This window comes from Nerophis lumbriciformis, linkage group LG38 (assembly GCF_033978685.3).
Source record: "Nerophis lumbriciformis linkage group LG38, RoL_Nlum_v2.1, whole genome shotgun sequence".
Lineage (NCBI taxonomy): Eukaryota > Metazoa > Chordata > Actinopteri > Syngnathiformes > Syngnathidae > Nerophis > Nerophis lumbriciformis.
This window is the reverse complement of record NC_084585.2, coordinates 10,176,014-10,203,957: the sequence shown is the minus strand read 5'-3', so window position 1 is coordinate 10,203,957 and position 27,944 is coordinate 10,176,014. Positions and strand designations below refer to the sequence as shown.

General features: G+C 42.3%; 1 protein-coding gene across 1 annotated transcript in view; it reads left to right on the top strand.

Moving 5' to 3' along the window:
• The window catches only part of LOC133578110 (von Willebrand factor D and EGF domain-containing protein), a 74,314-nt gene extending 50,587 nt beyond the window's left edge, over positions 1 to 23,727 (top strand). The window contains exons 28-33 of the mRNA XM_072912654.1: positions 2,727 to 2,822; positions 5,127 to 5,222; positions 8,478 to 8,573; positions 8,684 to 8,779; positions 18,211 to 18,308; positions 23,152 to 23,727. Of these exons, the coding sequence (XP_072768755.1) occupies positions 2,727 to 2,822; positions 5,127 to 5,222; positions 8,478 to 8,573; positions 8,684 to 8,779; positions 18,211 to 18,308; positions 23,152 to 23,163 (494 nt within the window). The 3' untranslated portion in view covers positions 23,164 to 23,727. The remainder of the gene's footprint in view (positions 1 to 2,726; positions 2,823 to 5,126; positions 5,223 to 8,477; positions 8,574 to 8,683; positions 8,780 to 18,210; positions 18,309 to 23,151) is intronic.
• The last annotated feature ends 4,217 nt before the right edge of the window (positions 23,728 to 27,944 follow it).

Genomic DNA, 27,944 nt, shown 5'->3' with positions numbered 1-27,944 from the left:
CTCTCCCGAAAACCTCCCGGGACAAATTTTCTCCCGAAAATCTCCCGAAATTCAAGCGGACTCAGGTCCTCCACAATATAAAAAAGCGTACCTGCCCAATCACGTTATAACTGTAGAATGATGGAGGGCGAGTTCTTGGTTTCTTATGTGGGTTTATTGTTAGGCAGTTTCATTAACGTCCTCCCAGCGCGGCAACAACACACAACAACAGCAGTCACGTTTTTGTATACCGTAAAGCAGTTCGTCTGCCGTAAACAGCAATGTTGTGACACTCTTAAACAGGACAATACTGCCATCTAGTGCATTTGATGAAAGCACTCATCAGGGAGGGTGTTCAGCATGGTTCGAAAAATAGTGACAGAGAATAGAACAAGGATGGACAATTCAACCCTTAACTCAACAATGAGTAGATGAGTGTTATGTGTGTGTATATGTGTAAATAAATGAACACTGAAATTCAAGTATTTATTTTATATATATATATAATTAAATATATATATATATATATATATATATATATATATATATATATATATATATATATATATATATATATATATATAGCTAGCTAGAATTCACTGAACGTCAAGTATTTCTTATATATATATATATACATATACATATATACATATATATATATATATATATATATATATGTATATATATATATATATATATATATATATATATATATATATATATATATATATATATATATATATATATATATATATATACATATGTATGAAATACTTGACTTGGTGAATTCTAGCTGTAAATATACTCCTCCCCTTTTAGCCACGCCCCCGCCCCACCCCGACCACGCCCACCCCACCCCCTCCCCCCGCCTCCCGAAATTGGAGGTCTCGAGGTTGGCAAGTATGCCCGCTGCTATATTGGCTAATGCTAGCAGCCAACTCAATGCTATGCGTGTAAATGAATAAAAACATGCTTTAAGTCTGAAATGGCCGTAAACACACCAACATGTACCGGGTGATGGTGTTAAAAAAGTGAAGTTTGCTCGTCTCACCGCTGCTATTCAGGCTATTTCGCAGTCTCTTCATTAGCTTCAGAAGATGCTTTCATGCTGGAAATGAGAAAAATGGCACCTAATCCCTTTTTTCCTTAAGCGATCGTCACCACAATTGTGGCAGTTAATGACATTTGCGCCATGTTTTGAACTTGTTAAAGACAACAACAACAAAAAACTGGCAGAGTCTTGCATTCAGTCATGGAAATAAATGATTCAGAGTGCAGCAATACCCACAATGCAATGCGTGTCCACGTCACACCTTCAAGCCCTACTGTGAATGACCTCTAGTTCTTGTCTCTCTGAAGTTTTTGTCTCCCAAACTTACCGTTCTGAAATGGCCGTAAACACACCAACATGTACCAGGTGATGGTGTCTTTAGTAAGCTAACCCGGCCGTATTGGCATGTGTAGCAATGTTAAGATTTCATCATTGATATATAAACTATCAGACTGCGTGGTCGGTAGTAGTGGGTTTCAGTAGGCCTTTAATCTCTAAAGGCTTAGTGGCCACATGCGTGGACAGCACCTTTTAGCTCTTATTTCCAAAATTGTGTACACTACAGAATTGGGGTCTTATGGCCACTTATGTGGACACTTATACTGCCATCTGGTGGTGTCAGAAGAGTATAACATACAATGGAATTTGAAAAAAAAAGTGTAAAAATAAGAATTAGCATGTCACTAAACATGTACACTTTTGTGTACTTATGCACTAAGTACGTCATATAAAAATATGATTCCTAGTTTATATTCTAATTAGGGTCCAATAAGCCCAAATAGCAAAGAGAAATAAAAAAAAGCATGTAAACAAACAGCTTGGGCCTTAAGAGGTTAAGCGATCGTCACCACAATTGTGGCAGTTAATGACATTTGCACCATGTTTTGAACTTGTTAAAGACAACAACAACAAACTTGCAGAATATTGCATTCAGTCATGGAAATAAGCCATTGAGAGTGCAGCAATACCCACAATGCAATGCGTGTCCACATCACACCTTCAAGCCCTACTGTGAATGACCTCTAGTTCTTGTCTCCCTGAAGTTCTTGTCCCCCAAACTTACCGTTCTGAAATGACTGTAAACACACCAACATGTACCAGGTGATGGTGTCCCTTTTTTCCTTAACCTCTAAAGGCTTAGTGGCCACATGCGTGGACAGCACCTTTTAGCTCTTATTTCCAAAATTGTGTACACTACTGAATTGGGGTCTTATGGCCACTTATGTGGACACTTATACTGCCACCTGGTGCTGTCAGAAGAGTATAACATACAATGGAATTTGGAAAAAAAAAAAGTGTAAAAATATGAATTAGCATGTCACTAAACATGTACACTTTTGTGTACTTATGGACTAAGTACATCATATCAAAAGGTGATTCTTAGTTTTTATTCTAATTAGGGTCCAATAAGCCCAAATAGCAAAGAGAAATAAAAAAAAGCATGTAAACAAACAGCTTGGGCCTTAAGAGGTTAAGCGATCGTCACCACAATTGTGGCAGTTAATGACATTTGCACCATGTTTTGAACTTGTTAAAGACAAAAAAACAAACTTGCAGAGTCTTGCATTCAGTCATGGAAATAAGCCATACAGAGTGCAAAAATACCCACAATGCAATGCGTTTCCACGTCTCACCTTCAAGCCCTACTGTGAATGACCTCTAGTTCTTGTCTCCCTGATGTCTTTGCGCTCCACAGCTCTTTGCTCTCCAGTCTGTCTGAACGGAGGGTCGTGCGTCCGGCCCGGCACCTGCAAGTGTCCTCCTGGTTTCTTTGGGGCCCGGTGTGAAAACGGTACAAGCGTCAAAATGAAAAATGTGATGATTATCGCCTTTTCTGACTCATAAATTACTCATAGTCAAACAATCAATCAATGTTTATTTATATAGCCCTAAATCACAAGTGTCTCAAAGGGCTGCACAAGCCACAACGACATCCTCGGTACAAAGCCCACATAAGGGCAAGGAAAAACTCACCCCAGTGGGACGTCGATGTGAATGACTATGAGAAACCTTGGTGAGGACCGCATATGTGGGTAACCACCCCCCTCTAGGGGAGACCGAAAGCAATGGATGTCGAGTGGGTCTGACATAATATTGTGAGAGTCCAGTCCATAGTGGATCCAACATAATAGTAAGAGTCCAGTCCATAGTGGGGCCAGCAGGACACCATCCCGAGCGGAGACGGGTCAGCAGCGCAGAGATGTTCCCAGCCGATGCACAGGCGAGCGGTCCACCCCGGGTCCCGACTCTGGACAGCCAGCACTTCATCCATGGCCACCGGACCTGTGCCCCCCGCCCTCCCCCCCTCCACAAGGAAGAGGGGAGCAGAGGAGAAAAGAAAAGAAACGGCAGATCAACTGGTCTAACAGGGGGGCTATTTAAAGGCTAGAGTATACAAATGAGTTTTAAGATGGAACTTAAATGCTTCTACTGAGGTAGCATCTCTAACTGTTACCGGGAGGGCATTCCATAGTACTGGAGCCCCAATAGAAAACGCTCTATAGCCCGCAGACTTTTTTTGGGTTCTGGGAATCACTAATAAGCCGGAGTTCTTTGAACGCAGATTTCTTGCCGGGACATATGGTACAATGCAATCGACAAGATAGGACGGAGCTAGACCGTGTAGTATTTTATACGTAAGTAGTAAAACCTTAAAGTCACATCTTAAGTGCACAGGAAGCCAGTGCAGGTGAGCCAGTATAGGTATATATATAGGTATATATGTATATAAAGGTATATACAGTATAGGCGTAATATGATCAAACTTTCTTGTTCTTGTCAAAAGTCTAGCAGTCGCATTTTGTACCAATTGTAGTCTTTTAATGCTAGACATAGGGAGACCCGAAAATAATACGTTACAGTAGTCGAGACGAGACGTAACGAACGCATGAATAATGATCTCAGCGTCGCTAGTGGATAAAATAGAGCGAATTTTAGCGATATTACGGAGATGAAAGAAGGCCGTTTTAGTAACACTCTTAATGTGTGATTCAAAGGAGAGAGTTGGGTCGAAGATAATACCCAGATTCTTTACTGATTCGCCTTGTGTAATTGTTTGGTTGTCAATTGTTTGGTATTATTAAATAAATGTCGGTGTTTAGCAGGACCGATAATCAGCATTTCCGTTTTCTTGGCGTAGAGTTGCAAGAAGTTAGCGGACATCCATTGTTTAATTTCATTAAGACACGCCTCCAGCTGACTACAATCCGGCGTGTTGGTCAGCTTTAGGGGCATGTAGAGTTGGCTGTCATCAGCATAACAATGAAAGCTAACACCGTATTTGCGTATGATGTCGCCTAGCGGCAGCATGTAAATACTAAAGAGTGCAGGGCCAAGGACCGAACCCTGAGGAACTCCGCACGTTACCTTAACATAGTCCGATGTCACATTATTATGGGAGACGCACTGCATCCTGTCAGTAAGATAAGAGTTAAACCACGACAAAGCTAAGTCTGACATACCAATACGTGTTTTGATACGCTCTAATAAAATATTATGATGGACGGTATCGAAAGCAGCGCTAAGATCAAGAAGCAGCAACATAGATGACGCATCAGAATCCATCGTTAGCAGTAGATCATTAGTCATTTTTGCGAGGGCTGTCTCCGTAGAGTGATTTGCCCTGAAACCGGATTGAAAAGGTTCACAGAGATTGTTAGACACTAAGTGTTCATTTAGCTGCTGTGCGACAATTTTTTCGAGGATTTTCGAAATAAAGGGAAGGTGGGACACCGGTCGGTAGTTTACCATGAGGTCAGGATCAAGGTTAGGTCTTTTGAGCATAGATGTTGCCAAAGTGTCAAATCGTAAAGTTTTGTGCGTTTAAGCATGACCTCACACGCAGTTTTGGATACCTCTGAACGCTGTCTTTGCAGTCCTTTTTTAACAGTGGGCCACTTGTGATGTCGCAGTTTGATTGATTGATTGATTGATTGAAACTTGTATTAGTAGATTGCACAGTACAGTACAGCACAGTACAGTACATATTCATATTCCGTACAATTGACCACTAAATGGTAACACCCCAATAAGTTTTTCAACTTGTTTAAGTCGGGGTCCACGTTAATCAATTCATAATTGTCTTCTCTTCACGCAGCCGTCTGCACGCCCGCCTGCAAGAACGGTGGTCTCTGCATGAGGAATAACGTCTGTACCTGCCCGCCAGGATACACCGGGGGGCGCTGTGAGCGAAGTCAGTCTTCCTCTACGTCGCTTCCTCTTCTCTATCTGGGGTTGATCTTGGTTCTGTTTTTTTTTTTTGCCACCTCCTACGTTGATTGATTGATTGAAACTTTTATTAATAGTTTGCACAGTACAGTACATATTCCGTACAATTGACCACTAAATGGTAACACCCCAATAAGTTTTTCAACTTGTTTAAGTCGGGGTCCACGTTAACAGGGCCGGCCCGTGGCATAGGCCGTATAGGCAAATGCTAAGGGTGCTGTCCATCAGGGGGCGCCACGCCAGTGCCACAAATGTTGGAGAAAAAAAAAAAAAAGTTGGTACTATTATTTCTAAATACAAAAAATAATCCCACGTTAATTAAAATGCAAAGTAAAGCCTATTTAATAGAAATATTATTTGTTACAATATTACCAACCCCCCCCCCCCCCTCCCTCCCCCCGCACGGTGCGCCCCCTCCCTTCCCGTATCATGACTCTTTTTGGACGTCACCACATCAAAAAATCAACACAAGATGTCAAAACGGCCAAAACTGTCAGGTGCCCAGGGAAGAAAAAAGAGAAAAGAAGAGGATGAGAAACGAGAAAAGACAGAGGTAGCAGGTAGGTAACGTTAGCCTACATGAAATTATTTGTCTGTTACAGAATGTGATAGTAACCTGGCTTTTTAGCATTAAGCTAATGTTACATGATTCGGCAATTGCTAATCAATAAGTAGCTAGTTCTGTTTTAACGTCGGGTTAATATTGTGGAGGGGGCTAAATTGTTATGGAAAATAATAATGTAACGTTAGCTAATTACAGTACTCCCACCTTACATTCCTCAGGGACATTTGTATTAGATCTTTTAAGCAGGTGTTTTTTGTTTACATTGTTATTGCCTTCTGGTTAGCTAATGTTTGCCCTGCAGGTAATAGTCACTTTTCCACCCCTTTATATATTAGGTATAGTTGTAAGCCTAGTTGTTAAAGTGCACATCATTAATGTTAATTAAGCAATATGTATGTAAAAAATATTGTATTTCATATATTCATTTTTTATTTTTTGCATTCATTTATTTATTCATATTTTTTTTATCTTGTTAACTATTCTGATTGTTAATTTGCTTTCTTTAAGTAAAAAAAAAGGTCAAAGACAAAGCTATTCGGTTTCTTGTGAGTATATACACTTCACTGTCGATGTGGGGGGGCGCCACCTAAAATCTTGCCTAGGGCGCCAGATTGGTTAGGGCCGGGCCTGCACGTTAATCAATTCACGTGGTTTTACATCCTAGCTCCGATCCAATCCACTTTATTTGTATAGCACATTTAAAACAACAGAAATGTTTGAAAAAGTGCTGCACAACAATATTAAAAACAATATTCAAATACTATCCTTAGCTCCACCAATGACTGAATAAAAACAAAAAATAAATAAATATAAAACCAATATAAAAATAAATATGATTAAAAACGATTTTAAATACGGATGTCTGATAATACCGGACTGCCGATATCATCGGCCGATAAATGCTTTAAAATGTAATATCGGAAATTATCGGTATCGGTTTCAAAAAGTAACATTTATGACTTTTTAAAGCGCCGCTGTGTACACGGATGTAGGGAGAAGTACAGAGCGCCAATAAACCTTAAAAGCACTGCCTTAGCGTGCCGACCCAATCACATAATATCTACGGCTTTTCACACACACAAGTGAATGCAAACATACTTGGTCAATAGCATACTTGCCAACCTCGAGACCTCCGATTTCGGGAGGTGGGGGCTGGGGGCGTGGTCGGGGGTGGGGCGGGGCGTGGTTGGGGGCGTGGTTAAGATGGGAGGAGTATATTGACAGCTAGAATTCACCAAGTCAAGTACTTCATACATATATATATATATATATATATATATATATATATATATATATATATATATATATATATATATATATATATATATATATATATATATATATATATCTCTACAGCCTGAAAATATGCAAACAAAACTGTGTTTAGATAATTGATACTTCAAACTTGTATAAATAAATCTTAAGGAATATAACATAATTTGGCTTCTGAGAGTTTCAAAATGTAATGAATAAAAATGCTAAAGTTGTTGATAAACAAGCAATTATTTTAATAATTAAATATGGTCATTTTAAATGAATTATTATGATCATTTAAAATCAATTATTTCAAATATGTTTATTTTAATGTATAATTCTATGGCTGGATGTAATAAGGAGTCAGGAAAAAATACAAATAAAAATACAATTAATTTAGATGTTTTTAGCAAAATATAGTAAACATGTATTTAGTTTTTTGTTTTTTTTAATTAATAAATATATTTATTTTTAGGTAAGATAAACATAATAATACAATTTATCTCTAGTCTAAATGATTTAGTTCTTGTCACCCTGTTGTCCTCCCGTCATGAAAAAAGGCTGTCCTCACTCAGGTCCGCATGGAGCTGGAGGGGGCGTGGCTTCCAGCTCCGGCTGAAAATCGGGAGATTTTCGGGAGAATATTTGTCCCGGGAGGTTTTTCGGGAGAGGCGCTGAATTTCGGGAGTCTCCCGGAAAATTCGGGAGGGTTGGCAAGTATGGTCAATAGCCATACAGGTCACACTGAGGGTGGCCGTATGAACAACTTTAACACTGTTACAAATATGCGCCACACTGTGAACCCACACCAAACAAGAATGACAAACACATTTCGGGAGAACATCCGCACCGTAACACAACATAAACACAACAGAACAAATACCCAGAACCCCTTGCAGCACTAACTCTTCCGGGACGCTACAATATACACCCCACCGCTACCCCCCAACCCAACCTCCTCATGCTCTCTCAGGGAGAGCATGTCCCAAATTCCAAGCTGCTGTTTTGAGGCATGTTAAAAAAAATAATGCACTTTGTGACTTCAATAATAAATATGGCAGTGCCATGTTGGCACTTTTTTCCATAACTTGAGTTGATTTATTTTTGGAAAACCTTGTTACATTGTTTAATGCATCCAGCGGGGCATCACAACAAAATTAAGCATAATAATGTGTTAATTCCACGACTGTATATATCGGTTGATATCGGAATCGGTAATTAAGAGTTGGACAATATCGGAAAAAAGCCATTATCGGACATCTGTACTTATTATGTCTATTTTGCACACGCAATCGATCAAGGTCAACCCCTTTCTAACTGTGCTTTTATTGAAGTGCTAATATTGTAGAAGAACTCCATATCTGTGCATCAGCTTTTTTTTTTGCCCTGCCTTTTGTCCAGGCGTGTGTGAGCCCATGTGCATGAACGGCGGTCGCTGCGTGGGTCCCTACTTTTGCGACTGTCCGTCAGGTTGGAGAGGAAAGCAATGCGAACGACGTAAGACGTGCTGCCTGCCTGTGCGTGCATGTGTTAGCCTTTTGTGTGTGTGCCAACTCCCACTTCTTCACCTTTGGCTGAACTCGGCCGCATGTTTGGTTTCCTTGCAGCCAGTTGCGTGCATACGTGTCTGAACGGCGGTGAGTGCATCGGACCCGACGCCTGCCGCTGTGCTCCAGGCTGGCACGGACCGCTGTGTCACATTCGTGAGTATCGATCTCGAGACAATGGCCGAAACCTGCGATTATATCGGTGCCGGTGTTGTGGTGCAAGCCCGTGTTTCCACCAAATACAGTTTGGTTCAGTTTGTCATGGTGCGGGTTTAGAACAGGTTATATAGTACATTGGGACCCTTTATGTCAGGGGTGTCAAACTCAAATACAGAGTGGGCCAAAATGTAAAACTGAACAAAGCCGCGGGCCAAGGTTGAACAAATTAACCTTTTAATAGGGACCCAAACAAGTTTTGCATTGAATATTGAACAAGCAAGGCTTGTATAACTTTATAGTGACATGCAAAATCCAGTTTCAAATAATAATTAAAGCTGCAAGCAGCGTTGGTCGGGCCCGCGTATTTGGCAGGTGCTAGTCCTAAGTGTCCCAATACTTTTGTCCAGTTGTAGTTCTTAGTGTCCCAATACTTTTGTCAAGTTGTAGTCCTAAGTGTCCCAATACTTTTGTCCAGTGTAGGTGTCCCAATACTTTTGTCCAGTATTATTCCTAAGTGTCCCAATGCTTATGTCAAGTTGTAGTCCTAAGTGTCCCAATACTTTTGTCCAGTTGTAGTTCTTAGTGTCCCAATACTTTTGTCAAGTTGTAGTCCTAAGTGTCCCAATACTTTTGTCCAGTGTAGGTGTCCCAATACTTGTGTCCAGTATTATTCCTAAGTGTCCCAATGCTTATGTCAAGTTGTAGTCCTAAGTGTCCCAATACTTTTGTCCAGTTGTAGTTCTTAGTGTCCCAATACTTTTGTCAAGTTGTAGTCCTAAGTGTCCCAATACTTTTGTCCAGTGTAGGTGTCCCAATACTTTTGTCCAGTATTATTCCTAAGTGTCCCAATGCTTATGTCAAGTTGTAGTCCTAAGTGTCCCAATACTTTTGTCCAGTTGTAGTTCTTAGTGTCCCAATACTTTTGTCAAGTTGTAGTCCTAAGTGTCCCAATACTTTTGTCCAGTGTAGGTGTCCCAATACTTTTGTCCAGTATTATTCCTAAGTGTCCCAATGCTTATGTCCAGTTGTTGTCCTAAGTGTCCCAATACTTATGTCAAGTTGTAGTCCTAAGTGTCCCAATACTTTAGTCCAGTGAAGTTGTCCCAATACCTTTGTCCTGTGGTAGTCCTAAGTGTCCCAAAACTTTTGTCAAGTTGTAGTCCTAAGTGTCCCAATACTTTTGTCCAGTGTAGGTGTCCCAATACTTTTGTCCAGTTTTAGTCCAAAGAGTCCCAATACATTTGTCCAGTGTTCGTCCTAAGTGTCCCAATACATTTGTTCAGTGCAAGTGTCCCAATACTTTTGTCAAGTTGTAGTCCTAAGTGTCCCAATACTTTTGTCCTGTGGTAGTCATAAGTGTCCCAATACTTTTGTCAAGTTGTAGTCCCAAGTGTCCCAATACTTTTGTCCAGTTTTCATCCTAAGTGTCCCAATACTTTTGTCCATTGGTAGTCATAAGTGTCCCAATACTTTTGTCTACTTTTAGTCCGAATTGTCCCAATACTTTTGTTTAGTGTACCTACCTTGTCTGCATTGTGTGCACGCTGGTGCTTCCTGCTTTTAAGCAGCCATATTAAAAAAAACAGCAGTGCATCAGCATCAGCGCAGCGGTTCTTTGAAGGGTCATAAAATCAAAACCGGAGCCGGTATTAAAACTCTTTCGATAACTTTTAATCAAAAGGGATCAATCTCTCTCCTGTGTTAGTTTGAAGCCGAAACAACAAACACGCTCAGAGGAGATAATGTTTGAAGAAAGGTGACCGGTTTTTACAAAAATGTTGTGTTGAAGGGGGAATAGCAAGCTTCTTGTAGATTTTTGCTGGGGGTTGTTAATTTATGAAATGTAGGTCTAAGTGAGACCTACGGAGAGGATTTTGTTTCATGTCTCTCCGACCTTCCCAGTGGGAGTTACAGGCAGTTTTGTCATTTTTTTTCTCCCGAGGAGCAGTTTTTTCTCCGTTTTATTCAAAAATTGCTCTAGAGCGCAATTTTTAAATTTGGGGTTAAGTTTTTTTATGAGATCACAATTTTTGCCAGTCCTGATGTGTGCGTTCAGTTTGGTGAGTTTTGAAGCGTGTTAAGAGGGTCAAATTACAGCTCAAAGAGGCAAAAGTGACTGTTTTTAGTACTTTTTTGTCTTGAAGGGGGAATTGCCAACTTCCTGTTGATTTCTGCCCGATGATATACGATTATGAAAACTAGGTCTAAGTCAGACCTACATAGAGGTTTTTGTTTCATGTTTCTCCGATATTCCTAGTGGGAGATATAGGCAGTCTAGTTGTTTTTTTCCCTAGGGGGCGCTAGAGCGCAATTTTGAGTTTTGGGGTTTGGTTTTTTTATTAAAAGACAATTTTCGCAGGTCCTGATGGGTGGGTAAAATATGGTGAGTTTTGAAGCATGGGTCAAATTAGTGCTCAAAGAGGCGGCGGAAGAATAATAATAAAGAAAGAATAAAACCTTACAAATTCAATAGGTCCTTATGTCCCATTGCATAAGGACTCCCTGTGGGAGTCCTTATGCAATGGGCCATGCGGGCCCTAATAATTAAATTAAAGCTGCAAGCAGCGATGGACGGGACCGACTTTGACGGCACATAAAATCCAAACCGGAGCAGTAATTAAAACTCTTTGGTCAACTTTTAATCAGAAGGGTTCAATCTCTCTCCTGTGCTAGTTTGAAGCGGACACGACAAACGTGCTCAGAGGAGATAATGTTTGAAAAAAGGTGACCGTTTTTTTACAAAACTTTTGTTTTGAAGGGGGAATTGCAAACTTCCTGATGATTTTTGCTGGGGGTTGTCAATATATGAAATGCAGGTCTAAGTGAGATCTACACAGAGGTTTTTGTTTCATGTAAGACATTCCTACTGGAAGTTACAGGCAGTTTTGTCTGAGTTTTCTTCCTAGGAGCATTTGTGTCTGTGTTCTCTTCCTAGGGGGCGCTAGAGCGCAATTTTGAGTTTTGGGGTTGGGTTTCTTATTAGATCGCAATTTTTGCCAGTCCTGATGTGTGTGTCTAGTTTGGTGAGTTTTGAAGCATGTTAAGGGGGTCAAATTACAGCTCAAAGAGGCAAAAGGGACAGTTTTACTAAATTTTTGTTTTGAGGGGGGAATTGCCAACTTCCTGTTGTTTTTTGCTAAAAGATGTCAATGTATGAAATCTAATTCTAAGGCACACCTACATAGAGGTTTTTGTTTCATGTCTCTACGACATTTCTACCGGAAGTTACAAGCAGTTTTGTCTGTGTTTCTTCCTAGGGGGTGCTAGAGCGCAATTTTGAATTTTGGGGTTTAGTTTTTTGATTAGATGGCACTTTTTGCCAGTCCTGGTGTGTGTGTCAAATATGGTGAGTTTTGAAGCATGTTAAAGGGGTCAAATTACAGCTCAAAGAGGCGGCGGAATAATAATAATAAAACCTTACAATTACAATAGGGTCCTCTGTCCCAAAGGGACATTGCGGTCCCTAAAAATATCAAATGGCATATCAAATACAATTTAAATAAAAATTGAATGCCTCTTTTCTATTTGCAGCCTTCTGAGGTAAATATCAACATTAACTTTTTCCACAGGCTAATAAATTAGAAAATAAAATAACAATGAATAAACCAACCATTCAGGACTTTAAACTGCTCAGTTTGCAACACACTGATCTAATCTGATGTGCCCAAGCCAGATACCTGCCATCTTTTCTTGGATGCTAGTTCTTTAATGCCTCAGGCTTTGAGCTGAGGCAACCTTCATTATCGAACGAAGGTGTTCATCAGTCATTATATCTCATACTTGCCAACCTTGAGACCTCCAATTTCGGGAGGTGGGGGGGGGCGTGGTCAGGGACGTGGTTAAGAGGGGAGGAGTATATTGACAGCTAGAATTCACCAAGTCAAGTATTTCATACATAATGTATATATATATATATATATATATATATATATATACATCCTGAAAATATGCAAACAAAACTGTGTTTAGATCATTGATACTTCAAACTTGCATAAATATAACATGAATATAACAAAACTTGGCTTCTGAGCGCTTCAAAATGTAATGAATAAAATGCTAAAGTTGTTGATAAACAAGCAATTATTTTAATAATTAAATATGGTCATTTTAAATGAATTATTATGAAAATTTAAAATATATTATTTCAAATATGTTTATTTTAATGTACCGGTATAATTCTATGGCTGGATGTAATAAGGAGTCAGAAAAAATAAAAATACAATTAATTTTGATGTTTTTAGCAAAATATAGTAAAAATGTATTTTTTTTTTTTTTTTAATTAATAAAAATGTTTATTTTTAGGTAAAATAAACATAATAATACAATTTATCTCTAGTCTGGATGATTTAGTTATTGTCACCCTGTTGTCCTCCCGTCGTGAAAAAAAGGCTGTCCTGACTCATGGAGCTGTAGGGGGCGTGGCCTCCAGCTCCGGCTGAAAATCGGGAGATTTTCGGGAGAATATTTGTCCCGGGAGGTTTTCGGGTGAGGCGCTGAATTTCGGGAGTCTCCCGGAAAATTCGGGAGGGTTGGCAAGTATGTTATATCTCGTAGTCCAACCGTACCACAGTCTTGGGGGCGAGCCTTAAAGGCACTGCCTTTAACGTCCTCTACGAGCTGTCGTCAAGTCTGCTTTTCAACCATTCTAACAACATACCGGCCCAGTCACAAGTGCGTCGGTTGAGGTGGGCGAAGTTGGGGGGGGCGGGGTTTGGTGGTAGCGGGGGTGTATATTGCAGCCCGGAAGAGTTAGGGCTGCATGGGATTCTGGGTATTTGTTTTGTTGTGTTTATGTTGTGTTACAGTGCAAATGTTCTCCCGAAATGTGTTTGTCATTCTTGTTTGGTGTGGGTTCACAGTGTGGCGCGGATTTCTAACAGTGTTAAAGTTTGACACTCATGCTTTATGTTAACCCCTGCGTAATGTTCATATTGTTGTTACTCAGCCAGCGTTTGTGGGTCTGATGGACCCGTTGCATTTTGTGGCTTTTAATGCCTCACAATCAAACACTTTTATGTTAAAATACTGAACAGATGTTTACCGTATCCCAATAAGCATCTGTTCAGTATTAGCACAGAGTTGAGAAGGAGCAAAGATCTTCAATAGTACTGAAATCGTAGCCGCTAGCAAACAAGAGTATGACCATAATAGAATTGCTTGTCAATGAAATGAATTACATATAAAAATGTCCTACTTGAATAACATAAAGTTGAAATAAATGATGAAAATAAAGATTGTAAGACAGAATTGGGTTTTATTCTGAATCCAGTGAAACAGATTGGTGGTTTTAGCTGATATAAAGACTTTCAGTTGTTTATATATGTTTATGTTTAAGTATTTGGCAGACGCTTTTATCCAAAGCGACATACATAAAAAATACATATAAAACAATCACTGTAAACATGATCATTTAAGGGAAGAATGTAATACAAAATATCAATACAAAGTGTCAAGACAGAATAAACTCTCAGCAACAGAGATACAGTCTACAGGTCCCTAAGATCTATAGATATCTAATGTATTCATACATTGTTTATGTAGGATATACACATGTATATATAACCTAATCGTATTGTTTCTTCAATTTAAAAATAGCTGACTTCTCTGGGATTATATTCCCAGTTTTGATCTCGGACGTCTGGTCACTTATAGCATATAAGAATATTCTATTACTGTTAAGCAAACTATGAATAATAAAACATGTGTCCTTTATCATAACTACACGTTAGGGATGTCCCGATCCAGGTTTTTGCACTTCCGATCCGATACCGATATTGTTTTTGCACTTCCGATCCGATACCGATACTGACCGATAATGGCCTATCCGAGCATGTATTAAAGTTTAAAGTTATTTAGCCTACTTAGTTGTCAGAATCATGTTGAAAAGGGTTTTAGTACTCTTGATAACAACTAGCCAGCTGAATTAGGGGGAGTTTGAATAATACACAATGGTTGGTAACAAGAAACTGACCTGTTTATTCAAGGATAAACACAAAATAGACAAAATTATACATGACAAACAGAAATGGCATCATTGAACTAGGGCTGGGCGATATGGCCTTTTTTTAATATTGCGATATTTTAAGGCCATATTGCGATACACGATATATATCTCGATATTTTGCCTTAGCCTTGAATGAACACTTGATGCATATAATCACAGCAGTATGATGATTCTATGTGTTTTGACTGATTGATTGAGACTTTTATTAGTAGGTTGCACAGTGAAGTACATATTCCACCCCGTACATATAACACCCCAATAAGTTTTTCAACGTGTTTAAGTCGGGGTCCACTTAAATTGATTCATGATACAGATATATACTATCAGATATATACTATCATCATAATACAGTCATCACACAAGATAATCACATTGAATTATTTACATTATTTATAATCCAGGGTGTGGAGGGGGGCGCCGGATGTAAGTGTCAAAAAGACAGCCAAAAGAGTTTGATATGAGAATAAATCTAAAGTTAAAATATAGGGTAGAAATGCACCCATTTGCAGGAAATGTAGTCTTGATTTTCAACATTTTCTTTTAAGGCTTGCATGTCTACATTAAAACATTCTTCTTCATACTGCATTAATATATGCTACTTTTAAACTTTCATGCAGAGAAGGAAATCACAACTAAAAAAAATCACTAATTTTTTCATACGGTGTTGATGTGGAAATTTTTGCCTCGGCATTTTGATGGTGTGGACGTGTGGCACCGAACGGAGATAAGCGTCTCGACAGACGTTATAATATTTGAACAATGATGACGAAAACTGTTTTCTCTGTCGTGTCGGTGTGTCGAAAATTGTTATGCGCTTATTTTTTTATTTGATTTTGTGCGTGGCATATAATTGCTATGCGCAGAGGACGTTTAAACAGTGCGCAATTGCACAAGCGCGCACCTTAGAGGGAGCGTTGGTCACACGGCTGCGCGAGCATCACAGCTAACGTTAGCCATGCTGCTACCTCTCTGCTCGGGGAGGGCTTATACGTATGTGACGTATGACGTGACAGTATGTGACGTATGACGTGACAGTATGTGACGTATGACGTGACAGTATGTGACGTATGACGTGACAGTATGTGACGTGTGTAAGAAGGTGCGCTTGCTGTCTGTGAGAGGGAGACACAGGGAAGAGTGAGAAGAGCCTGTCGTGTAATGCCAGCAGCTAAAAGCAACTGCGTGAGAATCCACAGACCTGTGGATGTGTTGAAGGTGTGCTGGAAAATGCGGAACGGAAATTATAGGGAGCAGCAGAAAAGTGGAATGTATTATTTAAATCAGTGCGTTGGAAAACACGGAGCGGAGTTTTTTTTTAACTGGATCTGGATCGGCATTTTCCCATGCCTTGCTGATACGCATTTTTTTGCAAATATCGGATCGGGACATCCCTACTACACGTATGACAAAAAAAACGTGTGAAAATCAGTGGCATTCAGTGAGGTAAGATGAATTAAATGCGCTGACAGTTCATTGCTCCTGCCAAATGAATTGCACTGAGTGGAGCGGATCACCACTCCAAAATGGCGGCCCCGCGTCTCGCCAGCGCCAGTAGGCAGTAGCGCTCCATGCTGCGTCTACTTATAAGATGTCTATAGCTCTACCCTTTAGGTAACTTACCATATCACTGTGGTTGGTACTGTTCCGCCGGACCAGTTCTTCCTCCAAGGGAATCTAAGATACTGGTCAATCCCAAATTCTTTCAGATGACATATATGCAGAGTTAGAAGGACCATCAAGACAGAATTGGAATATTATCAAGTTTTACTAAAGCTTTAGGAGAACCACCTAGACCAGGGGTCGGCAACCTTTACCAGTCAAAGAGCCATTTTGATCAGTTTCACAAATTAAAGAAAACAACGGGAGCCACAAAAATCTTTTGAAATTTAAAATGAAATAACACTGCATACAAAGTTTGTTTTTTTGCTTCGTGCTATGTATTAACCAAGGGTCTCAGACACGCAGCCCACACCTTAATATGAAAATTGAATGTTAGTGCGGCCCGCGGGTTATATATAAATGGCGCTTGACAGCGTCATACTTGTCGACTCTCCCAAATTTTCCGGCAGACTACGAATTTCAGGGCAAGTATATTCTCGAACGTGCCGTGATGTAATGTTGTGTCGTTCGATGAACGAATTGTTTGAACGATTCAATTTAAGGAACTAATTCTAGTGATTCAGTACAGTCAAAAGAACTGCCGATCCCATCACTACACGTTATATGGGGCTTCTGCTTGCTCACGTAAATGACAGCAAGGCATACTTGGTCAACAACCACACAGGTTACACTGACGGTGGCGGTATAAAAAACTTTAACACTCTTACTAATAATGCGCCACACTGTGAACCCACACCAAACAAGAATGACAAACATATTTCGGGAGAACATCTGCACCGTAACACAACATAAACACAACAGAACAAATACCCAGAATCCCATGCAGCCCTAACTCTTCCGGGCTACATTATACACCCCCGCTACCAAACCCCGCCCACCTCAACCGACGCACGGAGGGGGGGAGGTTGATGTGTGGGGGAGCAGGGTTGGGTTGGGGGCGGGGTTTGGTGGTAGCAGGGGTGTATAATGTAGCCCGGAAGAGTCAGGGCTGCATGGGATTCTGGGTATTTGTTCTGTTGTGTTTATGTTGTGTTAAGGTGCAGATGTTCTCCCGAAATGTGTTTGTCATTCTTGTTTGGTTTTGGTTCAAAGTGTGGCGCATTATTAGTAAGAGTGTTAAAGTTGTTTTATATGACCACCGTCAGTGTAACCTGTGTGGCTGTTGACCAAGTATGCGTTGCTGTCATTTACGTGTGCAAGTAGAAGATGCATACAACAAAAGGCTGGGCTGGCACGCTGTTTATACAGATTGTAAAAGGTGCTACATGCTGTACCATCATGGCACGCCCTTATTATTATTGTTTAGGGTGAAAATTGGAGAATATTAATCCCGGGAGTTTTCTGTGAGAGGCATCGAAATCCGTAAGTCTCCCGGGAAAATCGGGAGGGTCGGCAAGTATGCAGCTGAGCCGCATCAGAGTGATCAAAGAGCCGCATGCGGCTCCGGAGCCGCGGGTTGCCGACCCCTGACCTAGACCAATACAACAGCCCCCACCCTCTCCAGAAAGGAATACAGGCTCATTGTTCTACTACAGATAAGATATAAGGGACTACTCCAACTCCTACATTCCAAATCTTCAAGGTAACACACACAGTTTACGTGCGGACATAAAATGAAAAAATAGAAAGAGTACACATGGAAAAACACTAGCTGTTTTAAACATGACTATGAATAAAGAAATAACTCTTAAACATATATATGCATTCTCCACAATAGTCAAAGGTCCTAAACTGAGTTTCTCTGATACCGAACCCGACTGTACTGCTTGGCCTAACGCCATCTTTATTGTGTGTCGTCACTCAGCTCACTGTCAACAAAGGTGCTTGCACGGCGGCCGCTGTGTGCGACCCAACGTGTGTGCGTGTCGAAGCGGATTCTCAGGCGCTCTTTGCTCCAGGAGGGTAAGACTTACTGGAACTATTTCAACCTGAACACAAGTATTGACATTCTTATGCCTTGTTCACACTGCCAGTCCGACATCCCATCCATCCATCCATCCATCCATCTTCTTCCGCTTATCCGAGGTCGGGTCGCGGGGGCAGCAGCTTAAGCAGGGAAGCCCAGACTTCCCTCTCCCCAGCCACTTCGTCCAGCTCCTCCCGGGGGATCCCGAGGCGTTCCCAGGCCAGCCGGGAGAGATAGTCTTCCCAGCGTGTCCTGGGTCTTCCCCGTGGCCTCCTACCGGTCGGACGTGCCCGAAACACCTTCCTAGGGAGGCGTTCGGGTGGCATCCTGACCAGATGCCCAAACCACCTCATCTGGCTCCTCTCGATGTGGAGGAGCAGCGGCTTTACTTTGAGCTCCCCCCGAATGACAGAGCTTCTCACCCTATCTCTAAGGGAGAGCCCCGCCACTCGGCGGAGGAAACTCATTTCGGCCGCTTGTACCCGTGATCTTGTCCTTTCGGTCATGACCCAAAGCTCATGACCATAGGTAAGGATGGGACCGTAGATCGACCGGTAAATCGAGAGCTTTGCCTTCCGGCTCAGCTCCTTCTTCACCACAACGGATCGATACAGCGTCCGCATTACTGAAGACGCCGCACCGATCCGCCTGTCGATCTCACGATCCACTCTTCCCCCACTCGTGAACAAGACTCCGAGGTACTTGAACTCCTCCACTTGGGGCAAGATCTCCTCCCCAACCCAAAGTCCGACATCCCATTTTTGTCAAATCCAGATTGATTTTCTGAAGTACTAACAGCCCCTCTTAGAAGGGAGCCAGATCTTAAGAAAGTGTTCCTTCCTAAGAGCCGTTTAAAAGACGGGCTCATTATTGTATTTTTTTTTTTATGGAAGTAATTTATTTGAGTTGTGAGGTAAGATTTGGACCAGAAGATTCCAAATTTACACAAGCCACTAATATATACTGACAATGAGATCACAGTGTAACATTTTGCCTCACCTAATAAACTTTGTGGCTCAAAAGTACAGATCAAATTAAGTAATAATAATAATAATAATAGTAATAATTAACAAGAATAATGCGTGTAACAAAATATTTATAAAACTAGAATACACATTAGGACAAGATAATAATGTGAACGCAAAATTGTATCATCCTACCTAGTGTGTGTACACCTGAACTTGACAAATCCACAGCAGAATATAATTGAACACTTTATTGTCATTAAAAATGCAGTTGAAATACATCCATCCATCCATCCATCCATCCATCTTCTTCCGCTTATCCGAGGTCGGGTCGCGGGGGCAGCAGCCTAAGCAGGGAAGCCCAGACTTCCCTCTCCCCAGCCACTTCGTCCAGCTCTTCCTGTGGGACCCCGAGGCGTTCCCAGGCCAGCCGGGAGACATAGTCTTCCCAACGTGTCCTGGGTCTTCCCCGCGGCCTCCTACCGGTCGGACGTGCCCTAAACACCTCCCTAGGGAGGCGTTTGGGTGGCATCCTGACCAGATGCCCGAACCACCTCATCTGGCTCCTCTCGATGTGGAGGAGCAGCGGCTTTACTTTGAGCTCCTCCCGGATGGCAGAGCTTCTTACCCTATCTCTAAGGGAGAGCCCCGCCACCCGGCGGAGGAAACTCATTTCGGCCGCTTGTACCCGTGATCTTGTCCTTTCGGTCATAACCCAAAGCTCATGACCATAGGTGAGGATGGGAACGTAGATCGACCGGTAAATTGAGAGCTTTGCCTTCCGGCTCAGCTCCTTCTTCACCACAACGGATCGATACAGCGTCCGCATTACTGAAGACGCCGCACCGATCCGCCTGTCGATCTCACGATCCACTCTTCCCTCACTCGTGAACAAGACTCCGAGGTACTTGAACTCCTCCACTTGGGGCAAGATCTCCTCCCCAACCCGGAGATGGCACTCCACCCTTTTCCGGGCGAGAACCATGGACTCGGACTTGGAGGTGCTGATTCTCATCCCAGTCGCTTCACACTCAGCTGCGAACCGATCCAGTGAGAGCTGAAGATCCTGGACAGATGAAGCCATCAGGACCACATCATCTGCAAAAAGCAGAGACCTAATCCTGCAGCCACCAAACAAGATCCCCTCAACGCCATGACTGCGCCTAGAAATTCTGTCCATAAAAGTTATGAACAGAATCGGTGACAAAGGGCAGCCTTGGCGGAGTCCAACCCTCACTGGAAACGTGTCCGACTTACTACCGGCAATGCGGACCAAGCTCTGGCACTGATCATACAGGGAGCGGACTGCCACAATCAGACAGTCCGATACCCCATACTCTCTGAGCACTCCCCACAGGACTTCCCGAGGGACACGGTCGAATGCCTTTTCCAAGTCCACAAAACACATGTAGACTGGTTGGGCAAACTCCCATGCACCCTCAAGGACCCTGCCGAGAGTATAGAGCTGGTCCACAGTTCCACGACCAGGACGAAAACCACACTGTTCCTCCTGAATCCGAGGTTCGACTATCCGGCGTAGCCTCCTCTCCAGTACACCTGAATAGACCTTACCGGGAAGGCTGAGGAGTGTGATTCCACGATAGTTAGAACACACCTTCCTCTCTTTAAGTTGAAATACAATATAGACAATAAATAACATGTTTAAAATGAATACATCAATACCAGTATGACAGTGTAAGCTATTGGGACAGAGTCAATATCTTAATGGCCCACAGGTAAAAACTGTTTTTAACTCTGTCCTGCTCTGGCGTGATCAAAATCTCTTCCCCGATGGCAGCAGGTTGAACAAGTGCTGACCAGATTGGGAATTGTCTGCCGGGATTTTTTTTTGATCTGCCGAGGCAGCGAACGCAAGCAATGTCCTTTAGGGAGGGCAGGGGGCAGCCGATAATCTTCTCCGCTGTCCTGGTCACCCTCTTTCTGGCTTTCAGGTCTGCAGCAGAGCAGGCGGAATACCACAGTTATGCTGTCCATCAGCACTGACTCTATGGTGGCCCCATAACAAATATACCTGCAGTTTCTCCTTAAGTTGGTTCCTCAGCAGCACATAAAGAAAGTGTAGTCTCTGCTGTGCCTTTTGACCAGTGCTGAGTGGTTGACAGTCCATGTGAGGTCCTCTGAGATGTATTTCATCCATTCATCCATCCATCTTCTTCCGCTTGTCCGAGGTCGGGGTCGCGGGGGCAGCAGTTTAAGTGGGGAAGCCCAGACTTTCCTCTCCCCAGCCATTTCGTGGGGGATCCCGAGGTGTTCCCAGGTCAGCCGGGAGACATAGTCTTCCCAACGTGTCCTGGGTCTTCCCCGTGGCCTCCTACCGGTCGGACGTGCCCGAAACCCCTCCCTAGGGAGGCGTTCGGGTGGCATCCTGACCAGATGCCCGAACCATCTCATGTGGCTCCTCTCCATGTGGAGGAGCAGCGGCTTTACTTTGAGCTCCACCCGGATGACAGAGCTTCTCACCCTATCTCTAAGGGAGAGCCCCGCCACCCGGTGGAGGAAACTCATTTCGGCCGCTTGTACCCGTGATCTTGTCCTTTCGGTCATAACCCAAAGCTCATGCCCATAGGTGAGGATGGGAATGTAGATCGACCGGTAAATTGAGAGCTTTGCCTTCCGGCTCAGCTCCTTCTTCACCACAACGGATCGATACAGCGTCCGCATTACTGAAGACGCCGCACCGATCCGCCTGTCGATCTCACCATCCACTCTTCCCTCACTTGTGAACAAGACTCCGAGGTACTTGAACTCCTCTACTTGGGGCAGAGTCTCCTACCCATCCCGGAGTTGGCACTCCACTCTTTTCCGGGCGAGAACCATGGACTAGGACTTGGACGTGCTGAGTCTCTGCAATTTGTGTACAAAATTTAAAAAATATTCACCTAAAAGAGCCGTTTAAAAGATCACATCGATAGTAGAAAAGTATAGTACAAAGGTGGCGACCGCATAGCCCTCCACTTTCCTTCGCCAACAAGAGTCTTCAATAACATGATGTGAAATATTCATTTGTTCATTTCGAGTGGGGGAAGAGTGGATCGTGAGATCGACAGGCGGATCGGTGCGGCATCTTCAGTAATGCGGACGCTGTATCGATCCGTTGTGGTGAAGAAGGAGCTGAGCCGGAAGGCAAAGCTCTCAATTTATCGGTCGATCTACGTTCCCATCCTCACCTATGGTCATGAGCTTTGGGTTATGACCGAAAGGACAAGATCACGGGTACAAGCGGCCGAAATGAGTTTCCTCCGCCGGGTGGCGGGGCTCTCCCTTAGAGATAGGGTGAGAAGCTCTGCCATCCGGGCGGAGCTCAAAGTAAAGCCGCTGCTCCTCCATATGGAGAGGAGCCAGATGAGGTGGTTCGGGCATCTGGTCAGGATGCCACCCGAACGCCTCCCTAGGGAGGTGTTTAGGGCACGTCCGAGCGGTAGGAGGCCACGGGGAAGACCCAGGACACGTTGGGAAGACTATGTCTCCCGGCTGGCCTGGGAACGCCTCGGGATCCCCCGGGAAGAGCTGGACGAAGTGGCTGGGGAGAGGAAAGTCTGGGCTTCCCTGCTTAGGCTGCTGCCCCCGGGACCCGACCTCGGATAAGCGGAAGAAGATGGATGGATGGATGGAAATGTTCATTTATCCATTTCATTCAGGCTTTACATAAAGTCATGTATGACATCATGTAAAACTATATACTCCCTCTAAGATGTGTTTTGTGTTAATATTTTGAGTGTCTGGCTTAGGATTTACATGATTTCTTATGGGAAAAATGTTTTCGGGTTTTGTACCGTTAGGAACAGATACATAACGAAAACCGAGGTACCACTGTACTTGATTGAGATTTGACACTTTTTTTTTCTCTTTCAAGCGATCCACTTGAACCATCTGCCAGAAGTGTAAACAGTCAAAGGTTTTTGTGGCACAGGGCGTCCTGCGAGCCGCCCCACCCCGTCTCCTTCATCACATGGCTGAAGAATGAGACTCACGGTTCCAAAAAGGAGGATGCGAACGCTTCAACACGTACTAACTAATAAGGCAGCTGTCGCTCCGCTATGAAAGAGCATTTGTGTTAACGTCACTCGTTTCATTATCATATGCTTGTATTTTGACGATTTCATGTAGTCTATTTATTTATTTGTGTGTTGCTGGTGTCACGGTTGCATGAATCCTAATTAATTCTGAATGTTTTATGTATTTGTAAGATGCTTATTTTGGGTTATTAGGTGTAATAGCAAAATGTAGAATATCCCAGACCTATCAGTGCACCTTGTATGCACTGTATACACTGTTTTTCAGCCTCATCTGTTTCATTTATTGACATTAAAGGGCCCTTCTAATGTTAACAATATTGGCACTTATTTTATAGTTCTGCACCTTAAAATGAAGGTAAAATATCCTCCAAAATAGACACACTTGGGATTTTAGGTTTGTTTTCCAACAAGTGTCAGCATATTACGGAACACCCAATTGTAGCTCCAAAATGTGGGCAAGCCTTCAAAGACTGTGTTTTGGTAGCATCTTCATCCCGGGTAACAATATTTTGGCATAGAAATTGTAGTAATTATCAAATATGCCTGCCAGATGCATTGTTGCAGGTTTTTAGCAACACAACTAAACGAGGTTGTCAGCCTGCATACATTTCCAAATGATGGGACTATGAGAAAAGTATGGACCTCTCCAGTCAAATTGGGAGGCGGGACAAAGCGAGAGGAGTGTAATACGCAGTAATCATTTTTAATAATTCTGACTTTGAAGAAGGGTTTTGGTTGTCGTTTGTACAGAAAGAATTTGAAAGACTCAACGCCTGTTATGGTTACTAAAGGGGAGATGACGGCAACAGACACCAGGGGACAGTATAGCTCGAAGTAGTTATTATATATAGTCACTATGTATATTAATAAAACAATAATAATACAAACCAAGGAAATTGAGTGTGAACTAGATCCAAAAGTGTATGTGGTGTAAGCATACTTGCCATCCTTGAGACCTCCGATTTCGGGAGGTGGGGGGGGCGGTGCGGGGGGCGTGGTTAAGAAGGGAGGAGTATATTTACAGCTAGAATTCACCAAGTCAAGTATTTCAGATATATATATATATATATATATATATATATATATATATATATATATATATATATATATATATATATATATATATATATATATATGTATGTGTGGGAAAAAAAATCACAAGACTACTTCATCTCTATAGGCCTGTTTCATGAGGGGTTCCCTCAATCATCAGGAGATTTTAATAGAAGCATTCACAAACCATGGTTTATACAGGGCACAGAGTGGGTAGGTATAATTCTAGCTATAAATATATATTTATTTTATTATATATATATATATATATATATATATATATATATATATATATATATATATATATATATATATATATATATATACATATATATATATATATATATATATAAAAAATAAATACTTGAATTTCAGTGTTCATTTAGTTACACATACACACACACACACAACACTCATCTACTCATTGTTGAGTTAAGGGTTGAATTGTCCATCCTTGTTCTATTCTCTGTCACTATTTTTCTAACCATGCTGAACACCCTCTCTGATGATGCATTGATGTGTGGCACGCACAAAAGTGCTTTCATCAAATGCACTAGATGGCAGTATTGTCCTGTTTAAGAGTGTCACAACATTGCTGTTTACGGCAGACAAATAGCTTTACGGTAGACGAAAACGTGACTGCTGTTGTTGTGCGTTGTTGCCGCGCTGGGAGGACGTTAATGAAACTGCCTGACAATAAACCCTCATAAGAAACCAAGAACTCGCCCTCCATCATTCTACAGTTATAACGTGATTGGGCAGGTACGCTGTTTATATTATGGTAACCTGAGTCTGCCTGAATTTCGGGAGAAAATTCGGGAGAGGCGCTGAATTTCGGGAGTCTCCCGGAAAATCCGGGAGGGTTGGCAAGTATGGGTGCAAGGCTGAAGTGTGTGTTACCAAGTGTTGAACGAGAGACGAGGAAGTCCAGGGGAAGAGAGAGATCCGTGTCCAAGCGGGAGGTCGAGATCCAAGAGGCAGGGGGAGAAACGAGGTATGTCGAGACGCACAGTTCGACACGTGGAACAAAGGCAGACTGCAGGAAGGACGACAAGGGAAAACGTGAGACCATATAAACACGTCGGAGGAAAACACAGAGAGCGAAGGAAGGTTTGCATAGAGCAGGACGTGGCTTACTGTACGCCAACGGAAGGTTATATTCCGGCGCCGCATGGCAGCTTGTGCAGGCTTATGAAGGCAGCTTGATCATCACAGGAAGGTGCGCTGATTGCCGGTGAATGATTGCAGCTGGCGGCTGCTGCAGGGCGGAGACCTGGATGTGCGCGGCCGTGGGCGTGTCCCGAGGTGCGACAAGCAGAGCGCAAGGATGAGGGCGCATTCCAATGCGCCCTGGCCGTGACAAAGCCAAATGCAAGCCCAAAAATAAAGCGCACCCTCGCGGGGAGAAAGACCGAGTCAGAACTTGCAGAAAAACAGAGAAAGAAGAGCAGACCTGGCGCTCAAAAATGAAAAGAACAAATAAAGATAAGCTATATTGATGACAATTAAGTGTTTAAAATAATAGTTTTGCATGTCTTTTTCAACACTGTCCATGTGGGTAATTGGACTCCAGCTCTGTAGATGACATCACACCAGGAGAGTGCGGCATATTGAGTCTGGCGATGGAAAGGGGGTGTTCCAAGTACTTTGTGTCAGGTTCAAACACCGAACTATCTATTACACAAGACAAGAAGAAGGAATCAGGCAGAGACAGAGTTCAATTTTGCTCATGAGGCGTAACGTATTGGGCTGTGCACTCAGTTACAGTTTCACCCTGCGCTCTAAGGTACAGTCCCACATGCTCCTCTATTTATTCGGGAGGTCCCTAGTTAACATCACTGAGGCTGCTTCTGAAGGGAGCAGCCCCAGTAGACACAATACGTGATTATTCAGAATGGAAATGTGCTGACACTCGTGATTTCGCCCTGTCTCTGTTTTGTCTGCGTCGAGGTACTCGATGTCCGTCCTTGGCTGTCAGCAGGCAGGGTCTGGAAACAAATTGCTGCTGCGAGACAACTCGCAATGGAAGATTACAAGCTGTGTGCCTTTGCACAGATAGACAAGTACAACTTCAGCACAATTGATAATAACTATAGCAACGGCCTTTAAGCATAAGAGTTGTGTGATAACTTATACATAATTATTTTACATTTTGTTATCTACCAATTACTCAAAATCGAATTGGCATTAAGGGAAACGAAGAAGAAGCACTTTCTTGACAAGTACAACATTATTTAATTTTTAGCACAATCCCGTTCAAGAGCAGACACACAGTACAGGCCAAAAGTTTGGACACACCTCCTCATTCAATGTGTTTTCTTTATTTTCATGACTACTTACATTGTAGATTGTCACATCAAAACTATGAATGAACACATGTGGAGTTATGTACTTCACAAAAAAAAAAGGTGAAATAACTGAAAACATGTTTTATATTCTAGTTTCTTCAAAATAGCCACCCTTTGCTCTGATTACCTTTTTGCACACCCTTGGCATTCTCTCGATGAGCTTCAAGAGGTAGTCACCTGAAATGGTTGAAGCTCATGGGGAGAATGCCAAGAGTGTGCAAAGCAGTAATCAGAGCAAAGGGTGGCTATTTTGAAGAAACTGGAATACAAAACATGCTTTCAGTTATTTCACCTTTTTTTTTGTTAAGTACATAACTCCACATGTGTTCATTCATAGTCTTGATGTGACAATCTACAATGTAAATAGAAATTGAATGAGGAGAAGGTGTGTCCAAACTTTTGGCCTCTACTGTATATATTGTACAGGGAGACAGAACGGAGGGGTGAGTAAAAAGAAAAAGTCAATCTCAGACTGGTGCCAAGAAAAAAATACTCGATAGCACACACAAACATGTTACGACAAAGAAACCACGAGAATTGCAAAAGGAGGGGCCAGGGGGGGGGGCACCGGGGGCGAAGCTGCTGCTCTTTTAGGGTTGCTCCAGCTGTCTATCACCCTTAGGGGGTTTATGCGGTGGTGTCCATGTGTTAAAGTCTGTAGGCCTGGAGTTGCTCTGCAGGAATAGAGTTCATCTCTCCGGGTGTTGTCACAAGGAAAAGGTTTGTTTCTTCTTTGCTGCATTGTCATCAAGGGGAATCTTGAAGCAACAACCTTGCCACATCGCAGCCCGGGAAAAAAAAAATCAAGATTAGAATAGTTGTGTTTGATCAAGCAAAAACAAATGTTAACTTTTAACTCTAATTGTCTATTTCTGGTCCTTAAATTCATCCTGCAGGGCAGACGGCATCCGATGTTATCATAAAAGTCAAAGTGTCCAGAGTTTTGCCCGAATCCTCCAATCATTTTTGGCAGGTTTGGGGTACCTTGAACGGCTGTTAGCATCTTTCAATTTGTTGGTACATCAGAGCAACGCTTACTCCAATCAGCAGATGTCCTGCTATCATGATTCCGAATAGGAATCTTCAACGCCCTTGACTGGAAGGTGTCATGTCTGTATTATCATGTTTTGTTTTAAGTCATGTTTTGTTTAGTTTCTGTCTTTTCACTCCCTTGTCTGGTCACCATAGCAACCATTATTTTTCACCTGTCACGTCACGCACCTGTTTCA